This window comes from Pinus tabuliformis, chromosome 1_1 (genome assembly GCF_031772625.1).
Source record: "Pinus tabuliformis cultivar Carrire ecotype Pingquan chromosome 1_1, CPIR1, whole genome shotgun sequence".
In the NCBI taxonomy this organism is placed as follows: domain Eukaryota; kingdom Viridiplantae; phylum Streptophyta; class Pinopsida; order Pinales; family Pinaceae; genus Pinus; species Pinus tabuliformis.
This window is the reverse complement of record NC_142297.1, coordinates 883,423,645-883,444,584: the sequence shown is the minus strand read 5'-3', so window position 1 is coordinate 883,444,584 and position 20,940 is coordinate 883,423,645. Positions and strand designations below refer to the sequence as shown.

General features: G+C 38.2%; 2 protein-coding genes and 2 pseudogenes across 2 annotated transcripts; 2 read left to right on the top strand and 2 right to left on the bottom strand.

The window, feature by feature from the left end:
• Positions 1-3,396: 3,396 nt before the first annotated feature.
• Positions 3,397-5,050, bottom strand: LOC149217200 (uncharacterized). The gene is made up of 2 exons (XM_089390159.1): positions 4,248-5,050; positions 3,397-4,015 (listed from the first exon to the last, which is right to left on the bottom strand). The coding sequence occupies exons 1-2, from the start codon at positions 5,048-5,050 to the stop codon at positions 3,397-3,399; spliced, it is 1,422 nt and encodes a 473-aa protein (XP_089246285.1).
• A 3,231-nt stretch (positions 5,051-8,281) lies between these two features.
• Positions 8,282-8,842, top strand: LOC149217199 (putative 2' cyclic ADP-D-ribose synthase BdTIR). The gene has a single exon (XM_089390158.1). The coding sequence runs from the start codon at positions 8,282-8,284 to the stop codon at positions 8,840-8,842; it is 561 nt and encodes a 186-aa protein (XP_089246284.1).
• LOC149217198 (TLC domain-containing protein At5g14285 pseudogene) lies at positions 8,733-9,897 on the top strand (annotated as a pseudogene).
• Positions 9,898-19,539: 9,642 nt separating this feature from the next.
• Positions 19,540-20,275, bottom strand: LOC149217197 (TLC domain-containing protein At5g14285 pseudogene; annotated as a pseudogene).
• Positions 20,276-20,940: the final 665 nt, after the last annotated feature.

Here is a 20,940-nt window from a genome sequence, read left to right as displayed (position 1 = left end):
CTTGGAAATAATGTCAGCGATCAAATTCCTTTCCTTGTATATATGCGAGCATACAATAAAATCAAAATGTGATTTTAAAGTGATGACTTCATCCAGTAAACCCCTAAGTGTGTGCACATGACAATGAGATGCAGAGTTGATCCAATTTATAACAAGATTTGAGTCCCCAAAGATCTGAATCTTGTTGTAGTTTTGTTCCAGTGAAAAAATGAGAAGGTGTCTAAGACTGTTGAGTTCAACAAAATTGTTGGTGCCTCTCCCCAATCCCATTTTGAGCTTGAAAAAATGTGATTCAGTAATGTGAAGTACAACTCCACCCCCACATCCAGTGTCTTGAGCCGACCCATCAAAATATGCCCAAGGGAAGTTCTTATCAATAACTTCAGGAGTGATGACACGGATGGGTTTTGTTGCTAGTTCCTCAGGAATCAAGTGATATAATGCAACAATGTGATTGCATGTAGCTGTCCATTGGATGGGAGCATCCTGAAAAATAGATCGATTCCTGACCAACCAAATACCCCAACAAACTAGCAGAGGGAGATTCTTGATTTTCTATGATGCTGCAGAATTCCACCAAGATTTCCAAGCAATTGATAGATGAGTCCCATTCCATATGTGCATGATGTTAAGGGAACTATAAATCTGTAGCCACACCTGACTTGTCACTGGACAGTGTAGGAATAGATGATCAATATCTTCGGCTTATTCTTTGCAAAGACAACATCAAGATGGACCATGAAAGGCACGACGATTTAGGTTATCGTCAGTGGGCACTTTGTTTGATAGTATACACCACATGAATAGACGGGATTTTTGTGGTGCCTTAAGCTTCTATGGCGTCACCACCACCAAATCGCCTCCATCGGTTCCTATGCTGATATGAGAGAAGTGTATCCATCCTGGGGAGTGTATCGACCATGTGATGTTGCAGCCCAAATGATTTCATCCTCCCGAATAGTAATCCTAATATGAGATTCTTCAAGTGCCCCAATGAAACAGTTCCAATCCATGCTCCACCTCTCCGGTATCCTGAGGTCCTATGCATTTAACCATTTCTGAGAGATCCAAGATGTGTTCCTACCATCTGCAATATGTGAGAGTTGTGTGATACCGTCCAGTGCAAGTAACTGTCTGAGCTCCAGTGGTAGGATGTGTGCATTGCCACATCCCGACCAAGCATCAATGCCTAGTCGAACCAGCTCACCATTTCCAACTCGCCATGCCAATCCTCGCTTAATGACATTTATGGAGTGTGTGATAGCTTTCCAAATGATGGAGGATCCAGTAATGCCCCGGATCGGCCTACGAATCCAATCCATTACTGATAGAGGGTGTATATATTTATAATAAACCACCTCTTTCCATAAACTATCAGATGTAATAATCTTCCACCCCATCTTCGTTGCAAGTGCCTTTGCAAATAAGTTCAGATCCTTAATACCCCATCCTCCCCATTTTTTTGGTTTTCCAATTCTTTCCCATTTAACCCAAGCAAAAGTCCTCCCAACATTTTTCCCTCTCCATAAGAATCTACAACAAATTTGTTGTATTCTGTTGATGATGCCTTTTGGTATCCAGGCAAGCACCATCCAATATACTGGGATGGCCTCCAAAACAAATTTTATAAGAGTTAGTCTGCCCGCTCTGGAAAGCCATCTCTGCTACCATATGTTGATGCGCCCTTCGATTTTTGCAATAAGCCATGTCCAGTCCACTATGCGATAATCGTTTGGCTTGAGCCTGAAGCCAAGGTACTTGAGTCCTGCCTCCATTTCTTGCCTAACGAATTGAAAATGATGAAGTGCATGTCTTTTCTCATTTTGTAAACATGACACCAGCATAATGGTGGATTTGTTGTAGTTGGGCTCCATACCTGTAGCTTTACAAAACAAGGATAGAATATTCTTGAAGCAAGTGGTATCACAGATAGAACCATCTAAAAAAATAAGTACATCATCTACAAATAATAGATGCGATAGATAGGAGACATCTGTCATCTTGACACCACCTAATGACCCTTCAGCACGAGATTTTGATATAAGTCTACTTAAACCTTCCATGATTAGGAGGAATAATAGGGGTGATAAAGGAAACCCCTGTCTCAGTCCACGTTCAACATGGAAAAAATCAGATGCAAACCCATTAATGAGTATGCTATATGATGTAGATGTGAAACAACACATACTCCATTTAATGAATGAGCAAGGAAAGCCAATATGGGTCAGAATAAGTTGAAGGTAGGTCCAACTAGCTCTGTCAAATGATTTTGATAGGTCAATCTTGATTATGATAATCTTAGAATTCTTGAGCTTAATAGAATGGATCCCTTCTTATGTAGTCCCAATGGCTTCATGAATCTGGTGGTGATTGAGAAATGCAACTTATTCCTTGGAAATCATCTTGGATAAAATAGGCTTGATACGAATTGCAATAATTTTTGATATAGTTTTCTATGCAATTACATAAGGATATAGGATGATAATCATCAAATGATTGAGGGTTATCAACTTTGGGTATGAGAGCAATAAAAGTCGAATTGAACCCCTCGTGCATCTTCCCCGAAAGTCTGCATTCCTCAATTGCAATTAGGAGATCAACACCAATATGCTCAAAGAAGGTAAGGTAGAATTCCATAGGTCATCCATCTGGTCCTGAGATTTTATCTCTTTTAAACCACTTCAGAACAACTTCGATCTCCCCCAAAGTAACTGGCTCATTTAGTGTCTCTATATCCTCTGCCTCTACAAATCTAGGCAATGTCCTTGCTATGTGGAGTACCTCTGCAATGGTAGCTTCTCTAGGCGCCATGAACATTTGGGAGAAATGTCTAATACCCATGTCAGCAAGTTGATTGAAAGTATTGGCTTCCCTTCCAGTATGGTCTCTTAGAGTCCAAATTGTATAACCCAGTTTCAGTGCCCTGGCAAATTGTTGAAAGAATTTCGAATTTTCATCCCCAACCTTTAGCCATATGGCTCTACTCTTCAATCTCCATGTCTCCTCTTGCTGTCTTAGGAGGCAAATATTTTCTGTTTCCAACCTTATCAGGTGTTCCTTACTTTCCATAGATGAATAACTAGCAATACCAGAGCCCTCCATCTCCAATATGTCAGATTCAATTTTCAGAATAGTAGCCTCATCCCTTTTCTTTTTATCTTTAGCCCAACTTATAGTCTTGAGTTTAATTCGGGCTAAATTGCTGGCAATCACCACAGCCGGTGTGGAGTTGTTTTCTTGTCCATAATGAATCCAGGATTCCATAACTATTTTGTGAAAGTCTTCTTCTACAAGCCATGTCGAGTTAAATTTGAAAGGGGAATTTGGCTTGTAATTGGAATTCATAATTTCCAAATAAATTGGGGAGTGGTCAGATATACCCCCCGATCCCACCCATTATCTAATTCTGTCTAGCTTCTCCACCAGAGGTGCTTTAATAATAAAACGATCCAATCTTCTAGCTAGTGCATCCTCGCCTGTTCTCCTATTCTGCCAAGTTGGTAGAATCTTGGCCGAGTCAATGTTCATGAGGTTATTGTAGTCCAACAGGTGTTCAAAGTATTCCGTCAAGGGGTCAGTCTGTGCCCTATTACCCCATGATTTGGCATGACCCAAGGAGAAGTTCAGGTCTCCTCCTATGATGATATTTTCATTATTCATAAAAGATGTAGACATCAACTTATCCCAAAAACCCTCCCTATTATGACAGGGTCCATATATATTTATCAATCTGAGTGGTACATCAATTTCAGTGGCTGTAATGTCAGCCCCCAAAAATCCTTCACCACCCCAAATATTGTCGATCTTGATAGTCTTGTTATTGAAACCCAAAGCGCATCCCCCGGATCTCCCTCTCACATCCAGAGTATGGAAAATCCAGCCCGGGAGAATGTTCGACAAAATAGTGTTGATAGTATGCCCTTCTCCCAATGTCTCTTGTAGCAGTAATACGTCAATCCTAACCGAGCCTAATAGTCTTTTGAGCGCCAATTTCTTGTCCGGGCTGGACAAACCCCTGCAATTGAAAGAAATGCACTTCATGGGGTAACCCGATCAGTATCTCCTTGTGCTCTAAGAACTTGGTTAATAGAAATATGAATACCAGACGCTACCTTGATGCCCACATTTTGGATGGCTTTAGAAATATTGGATTGTCTACCCCTCACAATTTCTGAGCTCTAGTGGGGAGGTCCTCTCCCAGTCTGAAAGTGAGGGGTCTGGGGTGGGCCTGAGATCTAAGGTTGTACCTATGAGAGCTATTGCTAGAAGAATCCTCCCTATCAGGAAGAATTGAGAGAGAATCCAAGGTAATGGTAGGTGCAGTAACTAGATCAGTGGGGGGAGCCGATGCAATAGGACAATTAATGGGACTCAATTTACATGCATCTAAACCCAAACCTGAAGCTACTAAAGATAACATAGCAATGCTAGAATTCATAAAATTATGAGAAGAGGGAGGAGAGGAATTAAGAGTACTCGATATCATTTCAAGTCCCTTTGAGTGTGATCGAGTGACTCGAGCATCAGGAGTCCGGGTTCTCACATGATGAAGATCCTCCACAACCACCCTCCACCTCCTCTGGGGTTCTGCTGCTATGTTCTGCTCAGAGGTCGAATCAACATCCGTTTGAGTCTGAGTACCAGTAGTAACAAGTATTCTCGGGGGCTCGATATGCACATTTGTAATCAGCGGACAATCCTTATACAAGTGCCCCACCTCATGACACCTTCTACACCAGAATGGGATCCCTTCATAATCGAGGATTTGCCATCTTATTATCTCCCGGAATTGTAGCCGATAACTTTCAACTAAACCCTCTCTAGTATCCAGGTGTACTAGAATCTTGATAATGGCTAAAATGTCGGTTTCCATATATGATCTATCGTGGTCAAGATAGATGCCTAGGTCGTCCCCAATGCACCTGAAGACATCTTCTGACCAAAATTGTAGTGACAATCTGGGGAGTCTAACCCATATTGGACCCGCCCCCAATTTCTCTTTCTCTGGGTTGAATAGTGGCGACCACCTCTTGAGGAGAACCAAAGTCATCTCGATATGCCAATATTTGGACAGGACCCAATTGGCTTGGTTTGGTTGCGCAAAAATAAGTGCAAACCAACCTCTCATCATGGTAAGAACAACCGATAACTAGTCCAGCAAGTGACCCCATATTTCCACTGTCCATTGCTTCAACTGAGCAGGGGTATAATTCTGGCCTCTAACCCTACTGACAATCACAGTGCTCTTAGTGAGGGCTGCTTGTGCCATACTGATTCCTTCTCCAAATACCAGCAAACACCCCCGCTCACGCACCTTGGTACATTTTGATTTTTTCTTTCCCCCTGACCTCTGAGAGTGGTCTACCGGATTTTGATCATTCTCCGCAGGCTGATACTCGTCTGAGTCCGAAGCTCTGGTGTCCTCATTACCTTGTTCCTGACGAGGAATTCCAACAAAACACCCTGATGTGTGCGTCGCGAGAGGAGGTCTCAAGCCTTGGGGGTCGGCTCCTGTTAAGCCTTGTATGTTATGCCTTGAGTTGACAAAACCATATGTGTCGGCCCCATAATTGCTCATGCCCCCACCCACCACAAACAATGCAGCCGTTACATTTGTCTCCTGTCCCTGTTGCTCGAGTTCCCAATATTGTAGCTCTGATGGCGATGGAATATGCAGAATCGGGTGAGCCTAGTCCTCCTGTAGCTGTAGAAATTCTGCATTCATAGTCGAGCTCGGGTGAGTAAACCCTAGGGAATTTAAGGAACCCTCCACATCAACCAACTCTGAAATATAAGCGTCAACTTAGACTTCTGGTTCATGGGGTGGCTCTGGTGAAACCCTAGTTGGTTGCTGATGTGGCTCCTCCACCCATATTTGGGAAGCCTCCATTGTATCTGAGGAATAATCAACAAGTTCCTCGTCCATGCAAAAATGATGTTCTCACTCTCACCGTTTCACTGTCCCTATGCTCTGTTGTGCACAACACCCTTCGACAGACACTGGCCCAGCTGTTCCACCGACTACCTCCACCGTTCGATCCCCTTGTCTGTTGACTCGACTATTCCACATGACCAAGTGAGGTTCCAAAATGTTGCAGTCAGATAAACCTGAAGCTCTGTGCCTTGTTTGCATATTTCATTGTCATTTCCCCTCACCCTTCTTCCACTCTCGGGTTCAGGGGAATCCCCATTTTCGCTCTATGCTAGGGTTCCAGCCTTCTCGGTTGTAACATTTTCATTTGTCTTGTCTATTGCATCAATTAAAATACTTGTATATTAATGTTTTGATTAATATATTAATGTGTCAATTAATATTTCAATTATAGGGTCAATTATGGTTGACAATAATTAACCATTATTTGACTCTATTAACCCTAACCTTTCACTAAAAGCTTCCATGGTCAACCATAACTTTACGCTATAGGTCACTTATAGATAAACCATGATCTATGAGGTCTGTATGGTTCACCATGGTAGTGACATTGACTATTGTTGACTATGATGCCCATGTTGACTATAGTTAACCATGAGAACAATAGTCAACAACACTTAAAATGTGTCAATAGATAAATTAATTTATAGTTAAAACTTTATAAATGTCTAAATTTATATATTATTAATGTGTCATTAATGTTAAATTAAACATTAAACTCTTATTAATATTATTTAAATATTTCAGTGATTTTATTAACCTTTTCTATATATATATATATATATATATATATATATATATATATATAAATTAACTATTAATAATATATTAAATATTAATATAGTAGTTATTTGTTGAGTAGCATTATGATAATAAATTAATTACTATTAAATTAATATTTTAATTTAAAAGATTTATATTAATGTTTTCATTAATATATTAATGTATCAATTAATATTTCAATTCATAAAAAATAAACAAATATATATATAATATAAATTATATATATTTACTAAAATCAAATTATTATATATAACATTTATTAAATTATAATTAATTCAATTAAAATTTAAAACTCTAATTAAATGATAGCAATGAGTATTATTCAATATTAATTAAATAATAATAATGATGATGATGGTGGTTAACGTTCACTGAGACCAAACTTTGGTATATCGGACCTAAAGAAACGAATTATTTAGTTCGATTTAAGATTTTATTCCTATGGTCAAAAAGCTTGGAGAGAAGCCTTCCGAGCTCACTATAATTTTGACAATGTAAAATTCTAGCAAGGTCAGTTTTGCAACAAAGATTTTGACACTGAGATCTAATGTGGATGTATGTGGGGCACTCTAAGAGGAAGTGATTTTCATCCTCGATGTTCGTATTCTCACAAAGATGGCAAAACCTTTCCATCCATGGTGTTTTAGGAACTGCCCAACGACCCGTTTCACTATGGAGCTTATGAGAGTTCGTTCTAATCTTGGCTATATTAATTTTCTTCTCTGAGCTAGTTAAAACAAAGAGATACTTTTGATCTTCTAAGATGGAGTTGATGATCTCCTTATAATATCTTAATTTTCTTTTAAATATTTGGTGAAGTAATAATATTAAAAATATATAATATATTAATATATAAAATAAATATTTAATAAATTGTATTACAATGATAAGTTAATTATTAATAAATATTTTAATTAAAATACTTCTAAATTAATGTTTTGATTAAAATATTAATGTGTTCATTAATATTTCAATTTACTAAAATATTATATAACATTAGATTAGATTATATTATATTATGAAATTGTAACACCTATTAAATTAAATTATTATATAGATTATAATCAATTAAATTAAACCTAAAAAAGGAGTGGCTCACATTAATGAGATAGGAATCCAATTTATATCATTCAGTCGACACTTATGGATGCCAATGGGTAATGCAAAGTTAAATGGGCTTGAATTGGTTAATCCATAATAATTTATTTTCATAAAACAGAATATTCGTCTATAAATTTTTTTCCCCCAATCTTGCAAACAGTTCAAAGACGGAGTAGTCTACCCAGGCTGAAGAATTGCCTTGTTTCCGTCACTGCCTGGAAAAACCTCCAGCTCCGGCCACCGGTAATTCCTCCGCCTAGCTCCGCCACCCTCTGCGAGCTTCGCCCAGCTCCGCCACCCTTCGCATTTAATGACGTCTGACGAGAGTTCCATCACTATCTTGCCACCATTCACACCTCAATTCGAATATGGGAATTAACCGCGGGCTGCATTCGACCCGACACTCCCCTGTAGCTCACCAGGTCCCCAGAACAAGCGAAACCGGACTCCCAGATTTTAGTATCAATGGCAAATCTAACTATATCTACTCAAGGTTCTGCTACTTCCTCTTCTACCTCGACTTCTTATACTCCTTGGGATCTCTTTATTAATCATCGCGGTCCCGATGGTAAAATGGCCGCCAGATATCTGTATCGACGCCTTACTTCCAATGGATTAAGGAGAGTCTTTTTTGACAAGGAAGAGATGCAGAAGGCACAAAACATTTCTCGCCAGATAATAGAGGCTATCGGTGGTGCGTCTGTTCACATTGCAATCTTTTCACCAAGGTATGCCGAATCTTGGTGGTGCTTGGATGAACTTGTCCTCATGGTAGAGTCAGGGAAAGCCATTCTTCCAGTATTTTACAAAGTTGACCCTTCTGTGGTCCATCATAATGTCAAAGCTAGAGCGTACGCTGATGCCCTGCGAGACCTTGCAAAGAAAACTACACCAGCAAATGATCTTAAACGTTATAACTACCGATGTCTTTCCAACTCACCAAGCCACACACTTGTATGCCTCTTGAAAGTTGATGAGAGAGAAAAGCGTTTTAAAATGCCAATCCCGGAGCTTGAAATATCTTGAAACCTCCAGGTTTTGCATATCCATTTATGCTGCAGTATATTGGAGCTTTGCAATAAGAACCCAATTGGTCATTAACCCAAGATATGGCAGGATTTCACAGTGCCACAGACATGGGTTTCACTGTGTTACTGCCCTCTCTGGGTCTATTTGCAGCCCTATATGCATTTGGGTACTTCATAATCCTCAAAAACTGGAAGGGCAAGAACAGGTTCGAGGCTGCGAGCTGTGGCATCTCATTCGTTCATGCAACCATCGTTTGCATTCTCTCTGCTCACGACATGCGCAGTAACCCATGGAAGCTTGATGCACCCAACACAGATTTAGAGAACAAAATCATGGAGTTCAGCACTGCATATTTCGTTGTGGACTTGCTCCACTATTTGCTTGCCAACCCATCTGATCACCTCTTTATATTTCACCATATTGCAACTTCCTTCTACCTAGTAACTTGCAGGTACTATGCAGGCCATGGAGGGCTCTCGGCCATCTCTCTGATAGCTGCAGGGGAATCGACGACTCCATTACAGAATGTGTGGACTATTTCTCGTATGGCTAAAACGGAGTCTGCCTTGGCCAACATGATCTATAGTTCTGTTTCTCCATTTTTCACTGTGTATTTTACCGTGGTGAGGTGCATTGTTGGGCCTTGGTTGGCATGGAAGTTGGCCTCCTTCTACTTAGCTGGTAAGGCAGATGTCATTATTCCTTACTGGATGGCTAGTTCATGGATGGTTACTGTTATTCTGGCTCTTTTCGGGAGCACCATCTGGGTTTACAAGCTCTGGACAGGTTTGATCCGTTTCTATGCAAAGAGAGGGACTCCGAAGGGCAAGCTTGGAGCCCAGAAAGAAGAGTAAGCATAGTGGAGCTTGATCCAATTGTTATAACTGCAATGCTTTTAGTTGAATTAACCAATTTTCCTGTATTTTTCTTTGTGTAGGTGTAGTATTTTAACCGTTCAAATTGATAATAATAGTTTGCTTCCAGGCCCATTTGTAAAGTATTGTACTTCAGTCAACAAACTCTAGAAACAAAAGCCATGGTGCTATTCAGTAGCAATTTTCAGGATTTTGGTGTTGTGTATTTTTTAAATTCTTGTGCAATCCTCAGAATTGGGGCAATTTTTTTCATTATCTTTAAAAGCCTGATAGGAAGATTACTAAAAGGGATGCAAAAACCATCATTACATCAAATTAACATCCCCAGGTTTCCCCACTATCGACGTATGCCAGGGCAAGTGCACGAGATCTAGATTGTACATTAGCTTTACACAAATTTTCTTGAAGCAATAAGATGATATGAAAATTGAATGGCTATATAATTGGAAATTGAAAATCCACCAATTATAGGTACCCTTTGTCTGGACAGATCTTCAAACATTTTGGTACAGAGGAGGTGAGAAGTTCTTTAAGCACTCATAGAGTTGCACACAAAGTGGGGGAGTTGGAGTGAGTAGAATATTGGTCCTACAACCAATCAAGCAATATGTTAGAACTGAGCATGGGGCTCTCCTCCACTGTGGCACAGATCATCTCTTACGCTACTGGAAATTACGCTGATTACCTGCCATACATTCTAGATAGATTTATAGTAGTACCAAGGATCCTTGAAAAGGACAACCTATCAATAAAGTTATAATCTAAAAATATCCATAAAATGGTCTTATATCCAAGTCTGACCTCCTTAGCAAACTTGCACCTCCAAATAGGCATAGCTACAATTTTGATCTGTTAGTCCGGTTTCATGGAGCTTTCCTTTAGTTAGGAGTGCCATATAGATAATGAACCAGGCAAGGAATCTCATCCTAAACTAAACCTTTCATCACAAATAGCTAGCGCACTTTTGTGTCACAACAACATGGTCAAGCTGCAATACCAATTCCTGTTTAATGACGCAGGTTGCTTTAGTTAGGAGTGACATAGACCGAATGAACCATGAAAGTAACCACATCTTAAAGGGAAACCTTGCATTACAACCAGATAGGGGAAAATTTTGTGACGGTTGTGTGCCATTCATGTTTGTCATCATTCGAATACCATTTTCTATTTAAGTTTACTTTCAATAAAAGGTTTAGGGGTCATCTTTTTATACAAGTTTACTGGCCTGCACATTAAGATAGGTGCCTAATAACTCTATCTCCAAAGACTGTCCTGATTACCTGCCACGCATTCCATATAGATTTGTGGTATCACCAAGGATCTTTGAGAAGGACAGCCCGCCAATATAGTTATGATGTCAACATACCCATAGAATGGCCTTCTATCCATGTCCTATTTCCTCAACAAAAGGCACCTCCAAAAACATGATCAACATATTCTGGATAACCCCAATATCTGCAATTTCTATCTGTTGATCCTGTTCCATAAAGCCTTCCTTTAGTTCAGAGGGAGCGCCCATATACAAAATGAACTAGGCAAGCCGCAAGGAGTCTCATCTTAGAGGAAATTTTGCATCACAAATAGCTGGCATTCTTTTGTGCCAATTATGTTCATGGTCATTGGATTTCCTCCCCTTAATCTTAGTATCAATAAAAGGTTTTGGGATTATATTCTTTTGCAAGTCTCCTGGCTTGTGTATTGAGATAGGTGGTGTCTAATAACTCCATCTCCAGCCTCTCCAATTCTTGGAGAAGGACAATGGGATTCATGTTCTGTTTTATCTATTTGTCTTCTCTCTTTACACTTTTTTGTCGATTCTTTGATTTTTGCTCTTTTTTTCTTTCCGTGCTATTTGATCTGATTCATATATAATCTATGCTTATGGATCATGATTTTGGACTTATGCAGAGTCTAGAATTGATTACATACATATACATTTGCAAGAAATTGATGGGTTGCTGGACAGAGCACTTGTGCTTCAGTAACATCTATAGTCACTAGTTTTGGAGAATATGTGGAAGTGAATTTTCCAGAAGCCTTTCTTTTGCAAATATTACAGTTGATACTCCTTTTCTCCCCGATATCCATGACAGTTACATGGCTGGCAACTATATAGGGTATAGAAGCAGGCAACACAGGGCATGCTATCCTTTAGACAACTATTCTATGAGCATTCACAAAATGTAATCCACATGATCTTTGCTATAAATTAAACCATTTGAATTGTGCTAGAGGATGATGCCTTGGCAGAAACCATCACTGTAGCACCTAGAATTGCATTGTAAATGCCTTTTCTCTTCTACATTATGCAACTAATTTTTTCAAGCATAGGAAGATCAACTTTCCCTAACTTCAATAGGTGATGGAAGCTGCCTCTGACAGGTAGACATGAACATAGGAAGATTCAGAAAACACACACCCAGAATTCAAGCAAGCTTAGAAAGCAGATAAAGTTCTAGTAGCATTGTTCTGGCCAACTTGAATGAAATGGAATAATTGGATGCACAAGATGCAGATGAAACACTCAAAGTCTTGTGGATTCAAAGAAGAATTCTGTATGAACAGAGTATAGAGAGCTCTTTGGTCATGAACCTGACAAGAGTGGCATGCTTGTCAGATCTGCTTCAGATGAACTCACATTTTGCATTTGAAAATCTAATCAGATGTAAGAAATCAGGTGTGTTTTCAAGCAGACTGTGAAAAATGTAAGACATGTAAGTTACAAGCTTATATATGTTAAGTGTAGTAGTCAATTTGTTGACGAGTACTCATTCCAAAGTAATAGATTGCCACAAATTGGAATGCAATATTTTTACACTAATAGCTTTCACAACAATGAATAATTCTAAATACTTAGAAGTTCATTCAGTGGTCAAGGACTAGTTCTTTTTTCTAGTGAATGGAATTCTGATCTATCCATATTTCAATTACTGAATTTCATTGTCAGTGATTTATGCTTGAATGCAATAACAAAAAGAAATAGTAAGGTTGCCTCTTGAGCATGATACCCCAAAATTTATCAGAGAATGAGGAGCTGAAGGAGACTGTCACTATGGAACCATGTAGTACAATTGTAATGCATCAGTTCATTCAAAGATTAGGCTTCTGAGTACCCAAAGAGCAGGAATCAAGGTCTTAATCACATAGGTGTTTAATATAGTTATTTCCACTCTATAGGACCATGTTAGTCATGTTGTGTTAAGATTTGGAGTCCTTAAATAGCTTTTGTTCTTCATCTCAATATTTATTCTGTCCGCTCAAAACTGGCAAGAGCTTTTGTAGTTGCATTGTGGTAGTCACCATATTACCACTGACAACCAATACTACTTGAAGATATGGTAGTGGCTATGTGGAGTCCGTAATACACCCTTGTGAGTATTGAATGGATTCTTCATTGTATTTTTCTGTAGAAGTTTGTAATAACTTGTTCAGGTAATTCATTATATTGTATGGTGGTTTGTATCTTTTGGACAATGTGACTCCAATATGTGGGCTACAAATAAATTCATCAGCTATTCATGAAGTATTTTAGAAAAGCTTGAAGTGTGAGAGGAAATAAGTTATTTAGGCCACATTTGTGAGTCTGGACAGTATTTTGGATCTGCTTTTATCTTAAACAGAATGACATGACCATGCTATTGAGCAGGACAGTTAAAAGAGTTAAATGGCAAGATTTACCCAGTTATAGAGCCAGTCAATCACATGGCCAGAGTAGTTCTCTCAACGAATTGTGTTGGTTTTACAGCCTTCCCTTGTCAGTCTGTTCTGCCTAGACACTTGCAATAATGTTTGTTAAAGTCCTATAGCAGTGGAGTAACTTGTACTTAACTGTAATTTCAAGAAAAGGACATAGTTGTGGTTGTAGGGAAGCTTGCAGAGTGCTAGGAAACCATACTTGTTCTTAGTAAGCAGTTGAAGGCCCTTGCTTGCCCAGTGGACTCCATGGAATTTCCATACGAGGCAGAAAAGGTATAGTCAGGAAAAGGTACATCTTTCACTCTAGGGTGAGATCTGTTTTGCTAATAAGAACCAGTTGAGACTAGAGATTCAAAGCATGCTGAGGAGAGCCTGACAAATTGTCAATTTTTCTATGGCAGAGAGTTGAAAGGGACCAAAGATATGAATTGGATGCTCCTTGGAGTCCTCATAGCCGAAGTGCTTCATGGGCATCAGAACTTGAGAATAGCAACACAACAAATGGCAGAGGACATGCTAGTGAGTGGACTAGTGAATCTGGCCTTGTTGCTTCTGATCTATATAAAGTGAACGTACAAGATTCACCAATTGTAGATTATTTGGATGGATCCTTTTTGGGGCTGAATGCACTAATTTCTCCAAGAGGTAGGAGAAGTCAATCTAGCACAATCTTTTTTCCCTTGGCTTTAAGGGGAGGAAAAAAAATTAAAAAAAGGAAAGAATAAGAGCATCTGGAAAAAAACAATTGATTTCTATCAATAGGCCAGCTAGAAAAGTTTAAATTCATCCATATTTGGAATATGAAGTAGGTAGATGGATATGAATAAGGATCATGAGGAAGTCTTCGATTTATCTATAACTAGAACCAATTTATCCCAAAGTCTGTCAAAACATATGGAGGGGAGTCACCTACATCTTCTTCATCATCATCTTCTTTAGCATCCACTTTCTTTTGAAAGTCACAGGAGTAGCTTATGTAACCACTTTCATGTGCCAGAAGAAGTCACTAAATGGATAAGCAAGGAATTGGGAAAATTACGGCCCACTTTGCTAGTAAAGAGCATAAATGTCACTTTAATTCATTCTAGCATGGCTTGTGATGTGGCTATTGAGCGACAATAGCCTTGCAATTAGAATGCATGTTACCAGGAACTTCATAATTGTTACATTCAATTTTGTATATTTATGGCTTTGGAATATAGCCTTCATTTATATTGAAAGCTTGTGGCCATGAATATACTGCTAACTAAACTTGATTTGTAGCTGTAGTTAGTTTGGAAGTTTAACTGAGTACTTGTGAAGAAAGAGTGAAGATTCAGCAGGTTAATAATTGCAGAGCAATGAACCTATGCTATGTTTAGATGTTTTTGAACATTTTGCTATCTTTAGTTCATTCGTGTTGAACTGGTAACAAAGAAAATTATTCCCTTATTGGTAAAACCTATTTTCAATCTTATGTGTTGTCAATTACCTGATTTTCCATTTACCAATTGCAAGTAGAGAGGTATCTAACATAAGATCTGACAACTATCACATCATATTAAAATTGTTAACAATATGGACAGCGTTAAACAAATTGATTTTCAAGTTTCTAAAAATTGCAGAAAGGATTTGATTACTTTCAACAATACCTACATTTTTTATTTTGAATGGAAAATCTAATTTGATAATAACAAAGTTAGAATTATATTTTTGAAGTTCTTTAATAAACTTTTTCCCATATTGTTTAAACATTTACGATATTCAAAACTACATGGCTTGGACATTTTTCGGAAAGGACCAGTTGTATCATTGAATGTAATCGCGTGCACTCTTTGGAGTTTGTGATGTGAGAGATTATTTTATCACACAAACAGAGTGATGCTTATGAAGATGCCTCTAAGATCCTTATAGAAATTTTGAAAATTTAAGTTCTTTAAGCTTATAAATAATTTACAACAATGTCAAAATACCAAAACTACCCTATATTTATCCACATTTTATAAAATAATGAAAAGGATCTAAACTAATTTCTATTCTCAACAAAAAATGTAGAAGTTTGTTTCTTGTCGGTAATTGAAAGTAATCCTCTTAGCTCTCTTATAAGAATAGCCAGAACACCAATTGCATTTATTCTAGTTTTTATCTAAGAATCCCTTTGTAGAGGAAAAACTAGTGCAATATTTCAAGGAAGTGGAGTGGTCACATGGGAGATTTAGCATAGTAGACCATCATGATGGATGTGATTTCTTGGAGAAATATTGACATTTCATTACTTATGAAACACTGAGCATGAGCAAGATTTTCTTTGATTTAAAAAGACTAGGTCCTTACTATCATGATAAATCCACAAGCACAAGATCTGAAATACAGAGAAGTCAAGCCAAAATAGAGTTGTGATCTGGGAAAACTATTGGGATGAAATCCAAGGTGGAGACGGGAAGAGTGACTGGGTGATTGAGAAATAATAGTGTTATTAAGATTAAATTCCTTATAAACATAGTAAAGAAACCTTTCATCACTGATCAACAACCAACGAAGAAATCACATAGCATATCAATATCTCTCCAGAATTAAATATCTGAGAAGATGTTTGGAAGGATCAGACAACACCATAATGTATTAATGATAATCACAAAACCATGAACCAATTACTTTTCTCAAAATACATCTGTCCATGTACATGGAATATATTACATTTGTCCATAAATTTGTCTCCCATACAAAAAACCGTAATCATTGCATGTTGGGGAAAAATAAAACATTAACAGGTTCTTCTTTAGTGAAAGAACCATGCTATGATATATCCCAGAAAAATAATAACAACAACCGATTCACACAATGGGGATCTATATTGATGGTCATCAATGATTTCTGTTGCAGTGGATGGTGATCCTATGTCATATTTGACATGTACATATGTGCTTAAAAATGCTCTGGACATTATATTAGTGGACATCTTTTTAATATCTGCAGAGCAATTGATGGTAAAATGTTGAAATTGACAACTCAAATTTATTGATTCCTTATGAAGAGGTTTTAAATTGTCCTTCCAAACCCAATAGATGCCTTTCATCTGATTAGATATTAACTCCAAGTTGGTGAAGACTTCAATATCATTGACATCATGTCATTTTGCCTCTTTTAGCCCTTCAACAAGGGCAATGTAATATGCCTCATAGTTTGTCGTAATTCTAGACACTTCTCTCTTTCCATGAAAAAAATGATTTGTTTCCATATTGTAAAGGATGAATTTAATAACTGCTCGACCTGGATTTGGAAAGAAGGACACTTCAATGCATAAACACCACTTTTGCACCATTTTTTACACTTAAAAAACCTGAAAAATAAAATAACAATAAATTCATGTTAAACAAGTAGACAATTATCTATTTCCTAATACTCAACATGTTTTTCAAATTCAAAAAAGCATATAATTTGTGTTCATTTACACTGCAACACTTTCAATACTGGCAACTATTCTGCAAAAAACACATCTAACAATCACCACTTTATTGGAATTGCTTGCAAACTCTAAAATATTTATCCTTACCGACTGTCCATACACCAAAAACCACATAACCCTAGACTAACAGAGCATTGTCTAAGCAAAGCATGATTCATGTATATGCCTTATGTGTGACAGAAATGCCATTTGTCATATAACATCACAAGTGTTTTCACTTTTGACAAGGTGTGTGTTTTCTGAATCTTCCTATGTTCATGTCTACCTGTCAGAGGCAGCTTCCATCACCTATTGAAGTTAGGGAAAGTTGATCTTCCTATGCTTGAAAAAATCAGTTGCATAATGCAGAAGAGAAAAGGCATTTGCAATGCAATTCTAGGTGTTGCAGTGATGGTTTCTGCCAGGGCATCATCCTCTAGCACAATTCAAACGGTTTAATTTATAGCAAAGCTCATGTGGATTACATTTTGTGAATGCTCATAGAATAGCTGTCTAAAGGATAGCATGCCCTATGTTGCCTGCTTCTGTACCCTATACAGTTTCCAGCCATGTAACTGTCATGGATATCGGGGGGAAAGGAGTATCAACTGTAATATTTGCAGAAAAAAGGCTTCTGGAAAATTCACTTCCGCATATTCTCCAAAACTAGTGACTGTAGATGTTACTGAAGCACAAGTGCTCTGTCCAGCAACCCATCAATTTCTTGCAAATGTATATGTATGTAATCAATTCTAGACTCTGCATAAGTCCAAAATCATGATCCATAAGCATAGATTATATATGAATCAAATCAAATAGCACGGAAAGAAAAAAAGAGCAAAAATCAAAGAATCGACAAAAAAGTGTAAAGAGAGAAGACAAATAGATAAAACAGAACATGAATCCCATTGTCCTTCTCCAAGAATTGGAGAGGCTGGAGATGGAGTTATTAGACACCACCTATCTCAATACACAAGCTAGGAGACTTGCAAAAGAATATAATCCCAAAACCTTTTATTGATACTAGGATTAAGGGGAGGAAATCCAATGACCATGAACATAATTGGCACAAAAGAATGCCAGCTATTTGTGATGCAAAATTTCCTCTAAGATGAGACTCCTTACAACTTTCCTAATTCATTTTGTATATGGGCGCTCCCTCTGAACTAAAGGGAGGCTTTATGGAACATGATCAATAGATAGAAATTGCAGATATTGGGGTTATCCAGAATATGTTGATCATGTTTTTGGAGGTGCCTTTTGTTGAGGAAATAGGACATGGATAGAAGGCCATTCTATGGGTATGTTGACATCATAACTATATTGGCGGGCTGTCCTTCTCAAAGATCCTTGGTGATACCACAAATCTATATGGAATGCGTGGCAGGTAATCAGGACAGTCTTTGGAGATAGAGTTATTAGGCACCTATCTTAATGTGCAGGCCAGTAAACTTGTATAAAAAGATGACCCCTAAACCTTTTATTGAAAGTAAACTTAAATAGAAAATGGTATTTGAATGATGACAAACATGAATGGCACACAACTGGCACAAAAGTTTCCCCTATCTGGTTGTAATGCAAGGTTTCCCTTTAAGATGTGGTTACTTTCATGGTTCATTCGGTCTATGTCACTCCCAACTAAAGCAACCTGCGTCATAAAACAGGAACTGGAATTGCAGCTTGACCATGCTTTTGTGACACAAAAGTGCGCTAGCTATTTGTGATGAAAGGTTTCGTTTAGGATGAGATTCCTTGCCTGGTTCATTATCTATATGGCACTCCTAACTAAAGGAAAGCTCCATGAAACTGGACTAACAGATCAAAATTGCAGCTATGCCTATTTGGAGGTGCAAGTTTGCTAAGGAGGTCAGACTTGGATATAAGACCATTTTATGGGTATTTTTACATTATAACTTTATTGATAGGTTGTCCTTTTCAAGGATCCTTGGTACTGCTATAAATCTATCTGGAATGTATGGCAGGTAATCAGGGTAATTTTCAGTAGCGTAAGAGATGATCTGTGCCACAGTGGAGGAGAGCCCCATGCTCAGTTCTAACATATTGCTTGATTGGCTGTAGGACCAATATTCTACTCACTCCAACTCCCCCACTTTGTGTGCAACTCTATGAGTGCTTAAAGAACTTCTCACCTCCTCTGTACCAAAATGTTTCCAAAATGTTTGAAGATCTGTCCAGACAAAGGGTACCTATAATTGGTGGATTTTCAATTTCCAATTATATAGCCATTCAATTTTCATATCATCTGATTGCTTTAAGAAATTTTGTGTAAAGCTAATGTACAATCTAGATCTGGTGCACTTGCCCTGGCATACGTCGATAGTGGGGAAACCTGGGGATGTTAATTCGATGTAATGATGGTTTTTGCATCCCTTTTAGTAATCTTCCTATCAGGCTTTTAAAGATAATGAAAAAAATTGCCCCAATTCTGAGGATTGCACAAGAATTTAAAAAATACACAACACCAAAATCTTGAAAATTGCTACTGAATAGCACCATGGCTTTTGTTTCTAGAGTTTGTTGACTGAAGTACAATACTTTACAAATGGGCCTAGAAGCAAACTATTATTATCAATTTGAACGGTTAAAATACTACACCTACACAAAGAAAAATACAGGAAAATTGGTTAATTCAACTAAAAGCATTGCAGTTATAACAATTGGATCAAGCTCCACTATGCTTACTCTTCTTTCTGGGCTCTAAGCTTTCCCTTCAGAGTCCCTCTATTTGCATAGAAATGGATCAAACTTATCCAGAGCTTGTAAACCCAGATGGTGCTCCTGAAAAGAGCTAGAATAACAATAACCATCCATGAACTAGCCATCCAGTAAGGAATAATGGCATTTGCCTTACCAGCTAAGTAGAAGGAGGCCAACTTCCATGCCAACAATGCACCTCACCACGGTAAAATACATAGTGAAAAATGGAGAAACAGAACTATAGATCATGTTGGCCAAGGCAGACTCCATTTTAGCCATACGAGAAATAGTCCACACATTCTGTAATGGAGTCATCGATTCCCCTGCAGCTATCAGAGAGATGGCCGAGAGCCCTCCATGTCCTGCATAGTACCTGCAAGTTACTAGGTAGAAGGAAGTTGCAATATGGTGAAATATAAAGAGGTGATTAGATGGGTTGGCAATCAAATAGTGGAGCAAGTCCACAATGAAATATGCAGTGCTGAACTCCATGATTTTGTTCTCTAAATTTGTGTCGGGTGCATCAAGCTTCCATGGGTTACTGTGCATGTCATGAGCACAGAGAATGCAAACAATGGTTGCATGAATGAATGAGATGTCACAGCTCGTAGCCTCGAACCTGTTCTTGCCCTTCTAGTTTTTGAGGATTATGAAGTACCCATATGCATATAGGGTTGCAAATAGACCCAAAGAGGGTAGTAACACAGTGAAACCCATGTTTGTGGCATTGTGAAATTCTACCATATCTTGGGTTAATGACCAATTGGGTTCTTATTGCAAAGCTCCAATACACTGGAACATAAATGGATATGGAAAACCTGGAGGTTTCAAGATATTTCAAGCTCCAGGATTGGCATTTTAAAACACTTTTCTCTCTCATCAACTTTCAAGAGGCATACAAGTGTGTGGCTTGGTGAGTTGGAAAGACACCAGTAGCTGTAACGTTTAAGACCATTCGCCGGTGTAGTTTTCTTTGCAAGGTCTCACAGGGCATTGACATACGCTCCAGCTTTGACATTATCATGGACCACAAAAGGGTCAACTTTGTAAAATACTGGAAGAATGGCTTTCCCTGACTCTGCGATGAGGACAAGTTCATCCAAGCACCACCAAGATTCGGCATACCTTGGTGAAAAGATTGCAATGTGAACAGACGCACCACCAATAGCCTCTATTATCTGGTGAGAAATGTTTTGTGCCTTCTGCATCTCTTCCTTGTCGAAAAATACTCTCCTTAATCCATTGGAAGTAAGGCGTCAGTATAGATATCTGGCGGCCATTTTACCATCAGGACTGCGATGATTAATAAAGAGATCCCAAGGAGTATAAGAAGTCGAGGCAAAAGAGGAAACAACAGAACCTTGAGCGGATATAGTTAGATT